Below are 14,917 nucleotides of genomic sequence, written 5' to 3'. Positions count from 1 at the left end.
CTTCATCCAGTGCAGCAGTGTGACTCACTGACATGTTTTTAACAGTTTTTGGACAACAACACAGGTCTACAGCACAAAGGAATAAGAAATATCATCAGCCATATCCTTTAAAGCACCAATTCTAAAACTTTTTGGTTGGTGAAATCTGAGATCTTGTTGGTGCTGTTTTGCTACAAAATAATAATAATAATAATAATAATAATAATAATAATAATAATAATAATAATAATAATAATAATAATAATAATAATTAATGGATGAATTAGCGGATAAATATCACCTTGGCGAGTTTACAGAGGTGTTGATTCAGCTGTATGGAAAGTGTTGAGGCTAATAAAGTTTGTTGTGAACTTTGATAAACATGTCATAACACTTTGTTATATGATGTTTTCTGCAACCCTGGCCTCAAAATACCTATTTAGGAAGTTATCTTAGTTTTGGACTGAGCTGCATGAATTTTTATGGACATAAACAACCTCAAATGTCCATTTTTTAAAATCTATTTATGATAATACAAACAATGTAATACGTTTCATTTTCAATATTTTTTCACAAAACTAAATGGCCGGAAGCAAACTGTAATTTGTTTCAAGAATGATTTGAAGATATATTTTAGTAAATGCCAGTAAGAGAAGGCTGAGAAAAACTTCAACCTTTTAAATAAATATGAATCATTTTCCCACTAAGATGATTGCATGTCTATGAATATCCATCTATACAAAGGTTGAAGCTGTTTTCCAGTGTTCTTTTTTTCTGCTGTTATTTTGTCCTGTAAAACCCATCAGACACAAAAAAACCCAACCAGATATGCCATTCAAGGGCAGCAACTTCACCATTGCTCCAGCAGCTCCCCCACCTCCTCCTCTTACATACAATATTCGTTTGTTAAGTGCGCTGCAAGACAAGGGAGCCACTGACGTCACATTAAAAGGTAAACAGGCGAGCCTTATGTGAGCATTATGTGAGTGAGTGGGCAGCAGCATCGCAGACAAAGTGCTTTTCTCTATCACAGCTAAACATGTAACCTCAGAGGCCTCTGCATCACGGCAGCTGGGAACATGTGTGTGTGTTAATTCCATCCACTCAGCCATCAGACATTAGGAAAGCAGAGTACAAGACGTGCTCATCTTTTCCAATTAAAAAGGATAAATTATTTCTTAAAAGGACGATTTTATGACACACATTTCCAAGTATATACGACACATTTATAAAAGGTTTTCCCCCTAGAAAGTACAGTTCAAAGAGCGGAAATTAAAGTGCAGCCCTGCCTGATGGAAATTTGTTTTTAATTGTAATTAACTGTAATACTGAAGAAATATCAAAAGGCCTCATACGACTGTCTGCTCGGTGTCTGACGAGACGAGAAGTCAGGAGTTAATCTCTTTGTTTACAAATAACCAGATAATGAAACTCTGTGTTCTGATTATGTGTTATTAATAAATATGGATATAAGAAAGAAGATCAGACACAAACAAACACAGTGATATTCATATCGGCTTTTAACCGGTTTTAATTAACCCTGATTACAGCTTAATTACAAGTTTGGAAAAAAAACACGAAAAAAGTGGAGAAATTCAATGTTACATCATGGTATTAACTCTCATCTCTCCATCTGAGTGTTATGTAACTGCTCGGGGGAGACGAGGCGAAAGAAGAGAGACTGAAAGAGGGAGAAGATAGACCTTTACACAGTAAAACAATACACATCTTTTTCTTCTTTAAAAATGATACAACCCCCCCTCCCCCCTCCCAAAAGAAAAAAACCTTAAAAAAAAATATACAAGAGTGAGAGAAAGAGAGTGAGAGAAAGAGAGAAAGGGAGAGTGAGAGGGAGGAAAAAAGAAACATTATAAAATAAAAATTACAATACATGACAAAAAAGATAAAATTACTCCCTCTCTGCACCTAAAGTAAGATCCTCCGCCCCGCTTCCCTCTCAGTCCCCCATGTTATTTCTCTGTCAGCATATCAACCGCTCTCAAAATTCATATTACACATTTTAGTTATATTACATTTGTAAAAACTAAAGACAGGAAAAAAAGGGGGAGGGATGGTTTAAAACAGGGAATGGAGTTCAGGGGTTGGGGGCGAGGGGGGTTTCCACATCATCCAAAAGTGATGTACACAACATAAAAAGCAACAGCTAACAGAGCCATGGAATAATAATAATGCCAGGTGGAGAGGTAAATAACCCAATGAGAACAATAATAACAACAACAATAATCAATAGCAATATTGACATCAGAAAAATAAACTAAGAAACCTTTTATTCTTTTTGATAGAGAAATGTCATCTTTGTGCTGTTTGTCTACCGTTTTTTGACTGTAGAGGCCTGAAACAGGATGAGAGAAAGTCCGCATCACTCACAGACTTCAGTCTTTTTAACCCTGCAACATCACGACTGACTCAGATCGTGCTGCAGTTAGCAGGAAGTCAGGCGACGGCTGAAACAGAGCGAGGAAAAGTGAAACAGAAAGAGAGAAGAGAGCAGGTAGATTGACGCCTCATCTGTTGCTGAGATATGAAAAGTAGTAATAAGGCAGCTGTCAGTTCAAATACAGACACAGGACTTGGTGGTGGTGAGGGTGTGTGTGAGTGAGTGAGTGTGTGTGTGTGTGTGTGTGTGTGTGTGTGTGTGTGTGTGTGTGCGCATGTGCATGTTGTGACATGCTCCAGTCCAGACCACAGGGGTCTGATGAGGAAATTCGATCAGCTCAGCTACACAGACCGCCTGGAGGCCATCTATCTCACAGTTCGCTGCTATAGATCTGTCTTGTTGCTGGCCAGGCAGAGACAGGCCGCTGGTCAACACGGCCGAGTCAACCAATCAGATCCCTGGATGAGCTGGCCGCAGACACGAAAAGCTCCAGGATGTTAAAACATCATCACAAACATAATCGTGTGTGTGTGTGTGTGTTTGTGTTGAGGAATCCTTTGTGTGTGTGTGTGTGTGTGTGTGTGTGTGTGTGTGTGCGCGCGCATAGAGTGTGTTTCAGGACAGGTCTTTACATGTCACACGTTTCCAGGCTATCTTCAGTAATGATTAACCCTTTACCCCCCCCCCCCCTCTCACGCTCCTTTGCCCCAATCAAGAGTTGCCGCAAACGTTGGAGCTTTATGCTAACTGGCCTAAGAGAAAAGACAGGATGACTACTTCACTAATAACCCACCAACTGACTCTGAGTTGACACACACACTCTCACTCTCTCACTCTCTCTCTCTCTCTCTCTCTCTCTCTCTCACACACACACACACACACACACACAAGGCCAGGAGAGGTGGCCTGGGGTCAGGACAGCTCAGGCTTGGGAGAACCCAACTGGGCTGAGTTAGACTGTACAGACAGGAACAAGCAGAGTGCTGTGTGCTAAAAGGGCAAGCTACTGCAAATGAAGTGAACAGCAGAGTGAACCACACATTTGAATCATTAGCAGTCAGTTCCAGTCCAGTTTTTTTGTTTTTTTTAAATATATGCTGGTCTTCTGGTAGACTGGCCTGTTTTTTTTTTTTTCTGGCTTGTTTGTCTATGAAACAAATGTACAAGAGAAACCCAGAAGTCCTCCCACCCCCCACCCCCCCCACACCCCACCCCTCTTTATACTGCTCACCCACCTTCCATATCATATTATCTGATGAGTGGTGTGACACTCAAATTAGTCCACTTACAAAAAAATCCTGAATCAATCATATCATTAAAATGATATGCTTCTTTAAAATCTCACTTGTTTTAATAATTTCATTTAGAATATATAAAGATATAGTCTGTATGTGTGTTTATTAGAGCTCAGTTTGCACTTTTGTACATGCTATAAAAACAAGGCATAGAGAGGCAGTGTGTGAGAGTAAGTGTGAGTGTGAGTGTGAGTGTGTGTGTGTGTGTGTGTGTGTGTGTGTGTGTGTGTGTGTGTGTGTGTGTGTGTGTATGTGTGTGTGTGTGTGTGTGTGAGATCTAAGGTGATCCTCTGCTCTCTCAGGCTCTTATGCTCGTGTGAAGGGCCCCTGGGAGTCGAACACGATCTCCGGACCCGATGATGTCGCCACTACTGGGAGAGCTGGAGGTCCAGACGGAGAGAGAGGAAGCGTGTTTAAGAGCTAAAGGCAGTGCTGTGCATCTGTGCGTGTATGTGCGTGTGTGTGTGTGTGCGCTTTTGTATGAACATTTGCTGGTTTAGTTTAACACTATCTATGATCGTTAGAGGAGCTCAAGCTGGTGAACTAGGATGCTGTGTTGCTGGGGAAACGATTTTCAGTATACAAGCCATGTTAGGTGAGGTGAGAAGGCTAGTTAGCAGTTACTGGAACACCTCAGACCCTTCCTCCCCCTGCTGCCTTCCCCTCATCGTCCCCCTCAGCCGCTTTTTCTCTACACAGAAGTATGTCTTCTCTTGTCCTCACCTTCCTTCTTTTATCACATCTCTCCTGGGCTAAAATTACTTCAGTGAGTGAACTCTACAGGTGGTCCGCGAGAGAAAGAGGGGCAGGTTAGGAGAGAGACAGAAGGTTATACAAAAGTCAAAAGCTCTGAGAGGACAGTGTGCCAGATTCAAAGTCTGTGTGTGAGGTTGTGTATGTGTGTGTGTGATGTTGCAGTGAACACTGTTTAGTGTCCATAAGCAATTTTTCCAATGTGAGTATTGTTGGCTGGGTTTGTTTTTTGTCTTGTTTTTTTCATTTTTTTGCTCATGTGTGTGCATTAATCCAATAAACATACAGCAATAGGCTTCCCTGAGTGGAGTGGGCCAGGTTTAAGAGTAGTTCTGTCAGTCAGACAACACCCTACAGCCCCATTCTCCAGTCTTGGACACCCACTTTTCCTTTTCATCCCCACGATTTTTCAGTATCTGCCAAACTTGACAAGGATTTCATGAGTGTAAAGAATGATTACTCATAGCAGTTCTTTTTCCTGCACACGCTCCCCTTCTTTGCTCTGTTCCTGTGTCATTCCAGGTCTGTGGGTTTTAGATACAGGCACTTATCGAAGTCCCGTCGTCTTATAGGAAAAGAAACAGAGGGGAGATTGTGCACACTGTCATTCTAGGTTTGTTGCTGGGTTGTAAGGGAGTATGAAACCCCTGAGGAAAGTGTGACTGACTGCTTATCCTACTGATGGGGGCTGGAGGTGGGAGCTGTGCTACTGGGGCAGGGCATCTGGAGCTTCACTGGCCAGGTGGGAGGTGAACTTGGAGCTCCATGAGGGAGCCTCCCTCTGATTTCAGCCCTGTTACAGTCATTGTGCCAGGGATAGCTGAATCTGCGTGAGTCCCTTCCTCCCAAAGGATGTATCCCAGAAGAGCCCTGATCCAGACAGAGGATTGGTGAGGGGGATCTGACAGAATAGTTAGGGTGTCTTTGAGGTTTATGTATGTTTGTTAGACTGTGCTCTTACTAGAGGCTTCGGGAATCTAGTTTGTCAGCATGGGAGAGGGATTACAGAGGAACCATTTACATACTCCTGTACCACCTCCAGTGCTACTGGAGCAGTAGTGTTTGGGCCTTGTCTCTCATCAGCAGTCTTTGTTCTCCAGAGACAGCTGTGCAGTGGCACGATGCAGCTCAGCACTCACCCTGCGATGTGAGGCCAACGGTGTGGCTAAAGAGCCCTCGTATGCTAATGGGGGAGGACTGTCCCCTTCACCACTGCCCGTCCCATCTTCCTCCATCTCCATCCGGCCATTGCTTTGCCCCTCCTGTGGTCGGACTTTCTTATCGTCCGACTCTTCCTGTGAGGCTTCCATGCGCTGGTCTTCGCTCCAGCGTCTCTTGAAGCGTAGCTTGAGGGGGATGCACTTGGTCTGGGAAGTTCCTGTTGAGCCTGTCTGAGGTGGGGGTGTGTTACTGTCCCCAGGCTCGACAGGCTCAGTCTTGAGGGTGGGCAGCATGCGGTGCACATTGGAGTGTGCGTGCTGGGAGGTGAAGAAGGGCATCAAGCCAGGTGGAGGTGGAGCAGGTGCTTTGAAGACGTCCTCGTCCAGGTCCTCATCAGGATGGGGTTGATGTGAGTGTGCAGCTGAGCCGTTAGAGAGGTGGTGATGGTGGTGGTGGTGATGGTGGTGGTTCTGGGCTCTGGAGTGGCGAGAGGAGTAGAGTTCAAACTCCTCATCTCTCTCATCTGGGTCCTCATCACTAATGTCAGTCACCTCCACCTCTTCCTCTGACTCTATATCAGAGATGGGCTCCACCTGAACAGTTGAAACAAAAATGAAGGACAGACAAAAAGAGGAACACAGAAGAGACAAAACATTGACAACAAATTAGTCTGGAAATCTTCTAGGAAATAGTGAACTCCACTGAAGCACAGTTTAATGACATAAATTATTTAAAATGTGGCTTTAACTTAACAGGTTTTAAGAGGTTGTCTGACAGTGGAGTGGTGTTAATAGTGTAGATTAAATATGCATGTGTCTTTTTTAAGGTCTTGTGGTGATTCATGTCAAACATGTCCTCCCTTCTGTGTAATTAACTGCACAGATATGAGTATAATTGAGGATATTTAAGTTTTTGAATCTCACCTTTATCTTGGGAAGTCCTGCACTGTTTAAGGACTGCGTTGAGGAAGAGGCAGAGATGAGGCCCGAGCCGCTAGCTGAGCTCAGGTCACTGCCGAATGACAGCGAGGAGCCAAGGCCAGACGTAGACGACATGGACCCGGATCCTGAGCCTGAGGAAAGTGAGCTCTGCCTGGGTTTACTCTGGCTTTGACCATCCCTCTGCTTCCTGCCCAGTGGTGGTGGCTGCAACTTGAACTTGAAGGGAGACATGTGTGGCGGCTCCTCACCCAGGTGGAGTGGGTGATGCATTGGATGGGAATGGGGGTGAGGGTGGGCAGTGTGAGGCGGGTGGGGGTGATGGTGGGCTGAGTGAGCCAGAGGTGGATGGTGGTGCCGCTCTCCTCCCCTCTCTCCACCTGCTGTTGCCGCTCTGTCTGCTCTTTCGCCTGCTCCTCTCTCTCCGGTCAGGCCGGACTTGTCTGCGGCGGGCCGGTGCGGCTGAGGGATGATGATGTTGGGGTACTGGAGGAAAGCTCTGGGGCTGAGGCCGTAGTTGTACACTGATTGGGTGTGGGCCTGCAGGTAGCGCTTCATGTCCTCTGGGTTGAAGGAGAAGTGGGAGCCTAGCATGGGTGACAGGGTGGGTGAGGGAGTGTAGGGAAGGTGAGATGTGGGGGTCATGCTGAGTGCTGGGGATAGAGGAGGAGCGAGGAGGCCGGCTCCTCCCGGCCCAGGCAGAGGGGACACAGGGAAAGGCGACAGGGGCTCTGTGTGAATACGGTGCCCAGTGGGGCCTCGGGAGCCTGGGTGCCCAGCGGGGTTGCCTGGTCCTCCATACATGCGGAACAGAGACTCATGAGACAGACGGGGATGGATGATGCTCCGGTAGCCTCCTCCACCACCGGGTCCTCCTCCTCCCCCACTCACACCCCTCTCTCCCCTCTCCTCTCCTGCTCCTGTGTTGCCCTCCTCAATTTCAGAATTGACCGAGGTGCCGTCGCTACAATCGCTGACAGAGCCACGGGCCATTCGTCGGGCCACAGAGCTGAACATGCCGCCGGGGCTGCGCAGGTCCTCGTTGGGGGAGAGGACTTCAGAGGGCGTGGAAGGAGGGAAACGGAAGTGAGTCCCCGCGCCGGTGGGGACAGGTGGGGCGCTCTGAGGAACACCACTTCCTAGAGACGTCATGGCAAGGATGGAGATAAGACGGGGGGCAGGGGAGAGAAAAAATACTGAGAAACAATATATAATGTTCTCCTGTGTAATCCTGTGTAATCACTTTATCCTATTGTGGGATTAGAGATATGTCAACACACACACACACACACACACACACACACACACACACACACGCGCGTGCACACGCACACGCACAGCTACTCTGTCCAGCCTCACCCTTACCAGTGGAGCCCATGTCAATGAAGGGATAGTTGACCAACACCAGCTTGTTGAAGTTGAACTTGTAGGTGAACCTCTTGCCTTTGGTCTTATGGAGGATCCTCTTGTTATAGTAGTATCTAAAAGAGAGCAAAGAAGCAACATTGTAAGTAACACTGTGAAGAAACGACAGCATTCACACACATAAAACACGGCAAACACACACATCAGGGTTAATTAATTAACAGCATACAATTTTATGCCAAGATTTCGCTGTAAACCATCAATAAATACAAACACTGGCTTATTAACAGCACTGAAACATTTAATTTAGCATGTACACCTCATTTAAAAATATCATTTTGTTCTTGAAGTCATTGAGGCTGTGACAGTTGCACTCGCACTCAAGCACACACTTTAATAAGCACAAGTCTTTCATGTCGCCCCCCCCCCCCCCCCCTTCCTAATGATAGATATTACAGAGTGTTGTATGACATTCGCACAAAGCAGACCCAGAAAGAGGAGGTGGGGAGGAGGAAGAGAGTGAGAGAGAGGGGAGGGGTGTGTGTGAGTGTGTGTGTGTGTGTGTGTGTGTGTGGGGGGGGGAAAGCAGATAAATGAGAAACAGTGGACGGACTGAGCTGCAGAGTTGCAGAGTGATGTTGTGTGGAGGGATAAACAAACAATTAAGGGATCAGAGGTCAATGTATGCAGCCAAATGTTAGTCTATTTTGAGCCTGTGAGGATTTTACAGGCACAGGAGTGTGTGAGCTGTTGTATGCATGTTTGACAGGTGTGTGTGTGTGTGTGTGTGTGTGTGTGTGTGTATGTGTATGTGTGTGTATGTGTGTGTGTTTGTGTTTGTGTGTGTGTGTGTGTGTGTGTGTGTATTTATTGTATCTTCACTAATCTATATGTGTCCAAAAGAAGGTCAGGAATGAGTAATAAGTGTCTCTTCCAAGGCTAGATTTTGTCAGACAAGTGTGACACACGACAACACTTTTTTTCCTTTCATTTTACTAGATGGTCCCATCTCTTTATGTAACACCAAAGCAAAGCCACCAATAATTCACCCCATCTTTATCTGTTTATGTAACGGCCATTCTCTCAGTTTTTTTTTCTCCAAGCTTTCTCTCTCCCATGGCTCCTGCCTACAGTACAAGGCTCCATTTTTATTAACCTTTGTCTAGCTACAGCTCTTTATGTAACATCTCTCTGCTTTCTTCCCCAGATCCACATCCACTTTATGTAACCTCTAGATCCCTGGCTGCCAACCCTCACACACTCACAGAGACAGAGCAAGGGAAAGAGGAAGAGATAAAGAGCTGGAGAGGAACAAAGACAGAGTGTGTGTGTGTGTGTGTTTGTGTGTGTCTGTCTGTCAGGGAGAGAACAAGCTTTTTGTGCCATGCTTACCAAAAACTACCACCTACCTTTTCAAACTACCCCTGGCTGTTAGACACAAGGTTTAACCAGACTGCACTCTGCTCATCATGTCTGTATGCCTACCTGCTTTCATAGCTACTCGGCTCTGCTTTCCCTTCCTCCAACATGTGTCTGCTGGCACAAGTTAAGTGAAGTGTGCTGGCAAAAGATAGGGGCTGCGGGGTATGTAGGTAATGCTGAGTTAATCAGAGCCCATTGACTATCATTACACTGAATGGTAGTTATCCAGACGGCAATGTGTGTGTGTGTGTGTGTGTGTGTGTGTGTGTGTGTGTGTGTGTGTGTGTGTGTGTGTGTGTGTGTGTGTGTGTGTGTGTGTGTCTGTTTGGTGGTGGGGAGGTGTCGCCCTTCACCCCCTCTTATTATGCTTATTATACAGACTTGTTGGGCCATTTTTTGCTCTGGGAACAGACTGTTGCTCTTTTTCACTTGTTCTCTTTAACCCTCCCCCTCCTCTCCCTTTATCCTACTGATACCTCTCTCTCTCTCTCTCTCTCTCTCTTTTTCTCTCATCAATCCCCCCCCCCCCCCCCCCCCCCCCCCCCCACACACACACACACACACCCCCTCTTTATCCCAACTCTCTCCCTGTGTGCTCCACTCATCCCTTGAGGGGATTGGAGAGAGGGAGAGAGGGTGAGACAGAGAGAGACAGGACAGGCCCGCACTGTTGAAAACATTGTTTACGCCAGGCACAAAGCAGCATGTAATTTCTGCTCTAGGGGAGACACTCGCAGGAGCCGGGAAGGAGTGGAGAGAAGCTGCTGGGAGGTGGGGGTGGGGGGGGACCATGAGGGGACGGACGGAGACAGACAGGAAGTCAAGCAGAATTAAAACCACAACAGGACTGTGATCGAATTATGATAGAAAAGGCAACAAGCTGTGTTACTGTCCACATGAGGGTCGAATACAAACATTGATTTCAAGGGCAGAAACAAACAAAATTCAACATATATTAAAAAAAGAAAATTCTGTGGATCAGAGAAGATGTCATGACACGCTACACTTAAACCAACTTTTAAAATATAACTAATAACGTTTATCCGGTACAACTAGCTAAAACAAATTCAGACTAAAGATGAAGACTCACTAGAAAGACTCAAACTGAGTGGCATCACCTCCGCCACTTCTCACTAGTAATAAATTATTTGCCAGTTTATTAGGTACAACAAGCTAAAACTAATGAAGGCTGAAGAAAGGTCCACAGTGAGTACAGCCGCATGCTTGTTACCTAAAACTGTTTTAATGAACATCTTACAACCTTCTCTAACAATTAATGTGATGTTGTGCCGAGCAGCTGTGATCTTGAAGGTACAGGACATTATAAAAAGTACGACTATGGACGTTCATTCTTGACCTTTGGGAAAAATATTTGATGGAGATCATTTCAGCACAAAGTTCTTACTATGCTTTAAACCATGTTCTGTATCTTTTCTGTGCTAGTAAGTGGACCTTTGTGCTTAGATGATCTCCATTAAATAAAAAAGGAGGATCTCAGAAACTAAAATTAGGATCTTCTCCTGCACCACTTCTTTGTGGTAAGCTTTTCTGAAACTCACCGTGCAGCCTCCAGGTGAATTTTTTGTTGTTTGGATAAAGTAAAACATTTTCAAATGCGTTGCTGGTCCCATAGAAAATGAATTTGGCGTTGCAGCCTGTCCAGTGGGTCCTCAGGGTAATACAACAGCCTTGTTAATATATAGTCACATAGCCTCCTAAATGTCCATACAATTTCAACCAAAACTAACATGATAACCTTCATGAGGGTGGAATAAATTGCAGTGCTGTTGTATTATACTGCTTTACGTTTTAGCAGCTAGGTTAATAAACTGGCCACTGAGAGTGTAATTGGTATAAATATGGACAAAGCCTCGAGGCCAATAATATCACAGTGCTGACACATCTGTCTGACCCTGGCTCATGACAGTCTGCTCGTAGGGAGTGAAGCCAACTTAAATTTTGTGTGCGCTTGGCTGCACACACACACACACACGCTGCTAACACACAGAACGCTGAAACGCATAGTTGGAAGCAGCAGACAACAACTTTGCGTAATCCTATCCGCGGCAACTGAGGCTGTGTTTAGAGCACATGGTCACCCCATTCTTTCTCTGTGCACCCACCACCCCCCCAACCCCTCCTCCTGCGCCGTCATACGGGCAGACAGTCTTTGAAGAGCATTTGAACTCACTTCAAAAGAGAAGAAAGAGATTCTTTGAGTGCCTGCGTTTAGCTGCCCACCGCACTTGACGCACACACACACACACACACACACACACACACACACACACACACACACACACACACACACACACACACACACACACACACACACACACACACACACACACACACACACACACACACACACACACACACACACACACACACACACACACACACACACACACACCTCCTATATCCTGACTCTGTAACTGCCATCTCATTCAGCCTCACTGAGTCCATGTGTGCCCCTACACACCCCCAGGACGTCATCCAGGAAATGCAGCTTTATGCCATTCTCTGTTTTACCAAAAGAGTAAATAGAACAATCAATGCATGTATAGATTTAGACAAAACCTTTAGGGAAACAGAGGGGAGGCTTTCTGTCAAGTCAGTTGTTGCCGTGTGATATTCTAGGCCGAGGATTAAGGTTGCAATTACACAGACCTGATGTGGTCTAAAACATTATGATCAAAGTAGACAGAGAGAGATAACATGGGGGGGTTGAAGCTCAATGGCAATGAATGAACATAGACATTTAAATTCAACAGTTTAAGTCAGGTTTGAAAACATTTAAAAGGGTTATAATAACATAGACTTTAATTATGTCAAAATGTTCCAGAGAAAACTATTTAGGCCAGTGATAAATACAGCTCGGTATCGCTTGACAATACAAAACGTTTTAGTGCTGATAAAAAAACAATACTGTTGAATTTTTCGATAACTGACTTAACGCTTCAGGTTTTTGGGATCCATTACTTTCACACACAAGCAGCTATTAAAAGAAGTTTGTCGAAGAGTATAAAATTTGAAAAGTTATGACTTAAACCAAGAAATATCTCAGCACAAAGAGTATGTATAAAAGGCCCGACATTGATGCCAATATTCAATATTCAGTTTTTTGGAATTAGGTGATGATGATTGATGACAAACTGGGACTAAATTTTTTGGTTACATGTAATTCAGATAAAGATATTCTTTAAGAACAGAAGTCCTGCTTGTTACAGCCAACTTCTTCTATTACCCCCCCCCAGTAAACATGTAAAAATGAATTGAATCAACACACTTGTGTGAACGTGCTCAGGCTTTGCCTTGCCCATTGTTGGGCTGTAAATAGGCGCTGACTGTGACAGGAAGTTAGGATTACAATACTCCCCATGAGCCCCATGTTTATTTTCTGCCTCTTTCGTCAGCATTGGCTGTTGCTATTACACACAGACATCCCAGCTAGTTCCTCCTCTACATACACACACACACACACACACGCACGCACACACACACCAGCTGCTCACACTCAGGTGTGTGTGTGTGTGTGTATATTCTGCACATGTGAGAGTGCTTTGTGTGAGAGCCAGGTTTGACGAGTGTTTACTGTCTCAAAAAGGAAATAAAATGTGTTTGTGTAGGGATGTGGGCTGGGTTGGGGGTATGATTAATCAAGGTGTCACATGCTCTGTCTGTGTGTGTGTGTGTGTGTGTGTGTGTGGGGGGGGGGAGTGTATATATGTGTGTTTGTGTGCAAAGAGGAGGATCTGGTCAGGGTCCGATTAGGCCGTTCACATGCTCTGTGGGTGCGAATATGTACCCGAGCACACTCTGGTGTGTGAGTTTGTATGCACAGCTCGTGTGCATTCTGTCCTCGTAGAAAAATAAAGGCCTAATTCAGTCCGGGACAAAGAGACATACACACATAACGCTCATGTACGGATAACACATACATGCTGCAGATAGAGACAATGGAAAAAAACAATGCACACAAGCATACATTGAACACAAAGTCACACAGTGGTACTGTCCCCGGCTGCTCCCTCTGCACTTTCTCTCTGGCCCTGGGTGTTTCCACACTATCAGCTGCTGCGGAGGGAGAGGCCTTCTGACCTACAAACAGGCCCAGCCAGCTAGGTGAGTAACAGTGTGTGCACATGCAGCAGTATTTCCTGCTGCATGTTTTGTAGATGTGGTCACAGGGGTTACTCCTAACACACATCAGAACCAGTTCTAATGTTTGTGCTGCAGTTTAAAAATGGCTACTGTTTGTCAGGGCTGTCCTTGGAAGAATAAAAGAAGAATTAAACAGTGGTGTGTACTCTAACGCTGTACTGTAATTTCACTTAAAAACAGGGTATTAGATGCACATTCTCATTTCATTTCATCATACAATAAACAAACATGTTGGTAACAAACATCTCCGAATTCACAGTATCATTATACTCAGGAATCCTTGGGAAACTTCTGTGTTTTTATCTTTTTTTCCTGTGGTGGAAATTTTCCAGCTGTGGTGGCCCATCAGAACTACATGAAATTTTGGAAATGAAGCACTCCAAACATGTGTGCAAGCAAGCATGCATAGGCAATAGTCTCTTTACAATGGTGCGTTTGTGTATGTGAGTGTGCACATGTGCTGTGTTGTTAATCTTTGCCAGCTGTGCGTGGCAGTCCCCCTGACCTCTGACCACCATGCTGGAACCAATGAGGGCTGCTGACTGTAGGACAAGGGGGCCTGGAGGTCTCTAGGAGCTGGGACCTCTTAGCATGATTACACTCATTAAGCCAGCACTCTGCACTGACTGATTGGCAACAGGCTTCATTTCCCCGACTCACTCTTTGTGGATCAGTTGATGGTGCTGAGAATCAGGCTTGACTTTTTTATTAGTGGACATGTTTTCTCCTCGTCGTATATCGTGTCCCTCCTTTCATTCATTACTTGCACTAAATATGTCAGGCAGGACTAAGCAAGCTTGTAGCTAGTACTGAAACAAGCTAAGCTGATGTAGGACATGACACACTCTGGACAACAACAACAGGCCCTACAGTAATAATCAATTATTTTGGTTTGTTTTGATTGATTTTTTTGTGTTACAAATCTGTTTCACTTTAACTCGACAGAACAACAAAGTCTATCATTAATAAATTGGAAAAAACAACTATGAAATGACCATGAGTGTAACCATTTGAACTGAGTATGTCCACTTGCACGTGCACACTTGCGTGCAGACACACACTCACACAGTGTGAGTATAATCCTCTCAACAGGAGTGGGAATTTCACAGCGGTCGTGGGAGCGGGAGACCAAGATGACGCATGGACTGAGGCTATGTCCCCTCAACGGAAAGCCAACACACACACACATGTCAGCTCACTCACACACACACACACAATACAGCAATCCTGATAAAGGGAATTTCCACCATGTGCACAGCAGACAGGAAAGAATAAGATCACTGAGGTAAAAATAATAATCACAAAGCCCGGGTGATAAAAAGAACACTTCAAAACAGGCGTGCCTTTACAAGTGTGTGTGCATGTGTGTGTATGCTAATTGCCGCATGCTGACTGCGGTCTCCATTATTAGCAAACTCCAGGTTTTCTCCATATGAGGGGCA

At 45.0% G+C, this 14,917-nt stretch overlaps 1 protein-coding gene across 1 annotated transcript in view; it reads right to left on the bottom strand.

Annotated features, from left to right (window-relative positions):
- Nucleotides 1-1,503: 1,503 nt before the first annotated feature.
- The window catches only part of erfl3 (Ets2 repressor factor like 3), a 50,077-nt gene continuing 36,663 nt past the window's right edge, over nucleotides 1,504-14,917 (bottom strand). The window contains exons 3-5 of the mRNA XM_062421776.1: nucleotides 7,890-8,005; nucleotides 6,510-7,663; nucleotides 1,504-6,179 (exon numbers count right to left, since the gene is read on the bottom strand). Coding sequence (XP_062277760.1) covers nucleotides 5,505-6,179; nucleotides 6,510-7,663; nucleotides 7,890-8,005 — 1,945 coding nt within the window. The 3' untranslated portion in view covers nucleotides 1,504-5,504. The remainder of the gene's footprint in view (nucleotides 6,180-6,509; nucleotides 7,664-7,889; nucleotides 8,006-14,917) is intronic.

Source organism: Scomber scombrus, chromosome 7 (genome assembly GCF_963691925.1).
Source record: "Scomber scombrus chromosome 7, fScoSco1.1, whole genome shotgun sequence".
In the NCBI taxonomy this organism is placed as follows: Eukaryota; Metazoa; Chordata; class Actinopteri; order Scombriformes; family Scombridae; genus Scomber; species Scomber scombrus.
Note: the sequence above shows the minus strand (reverse complement) of the source record. Positions and strands in the feature narration are given on the sequence as shown.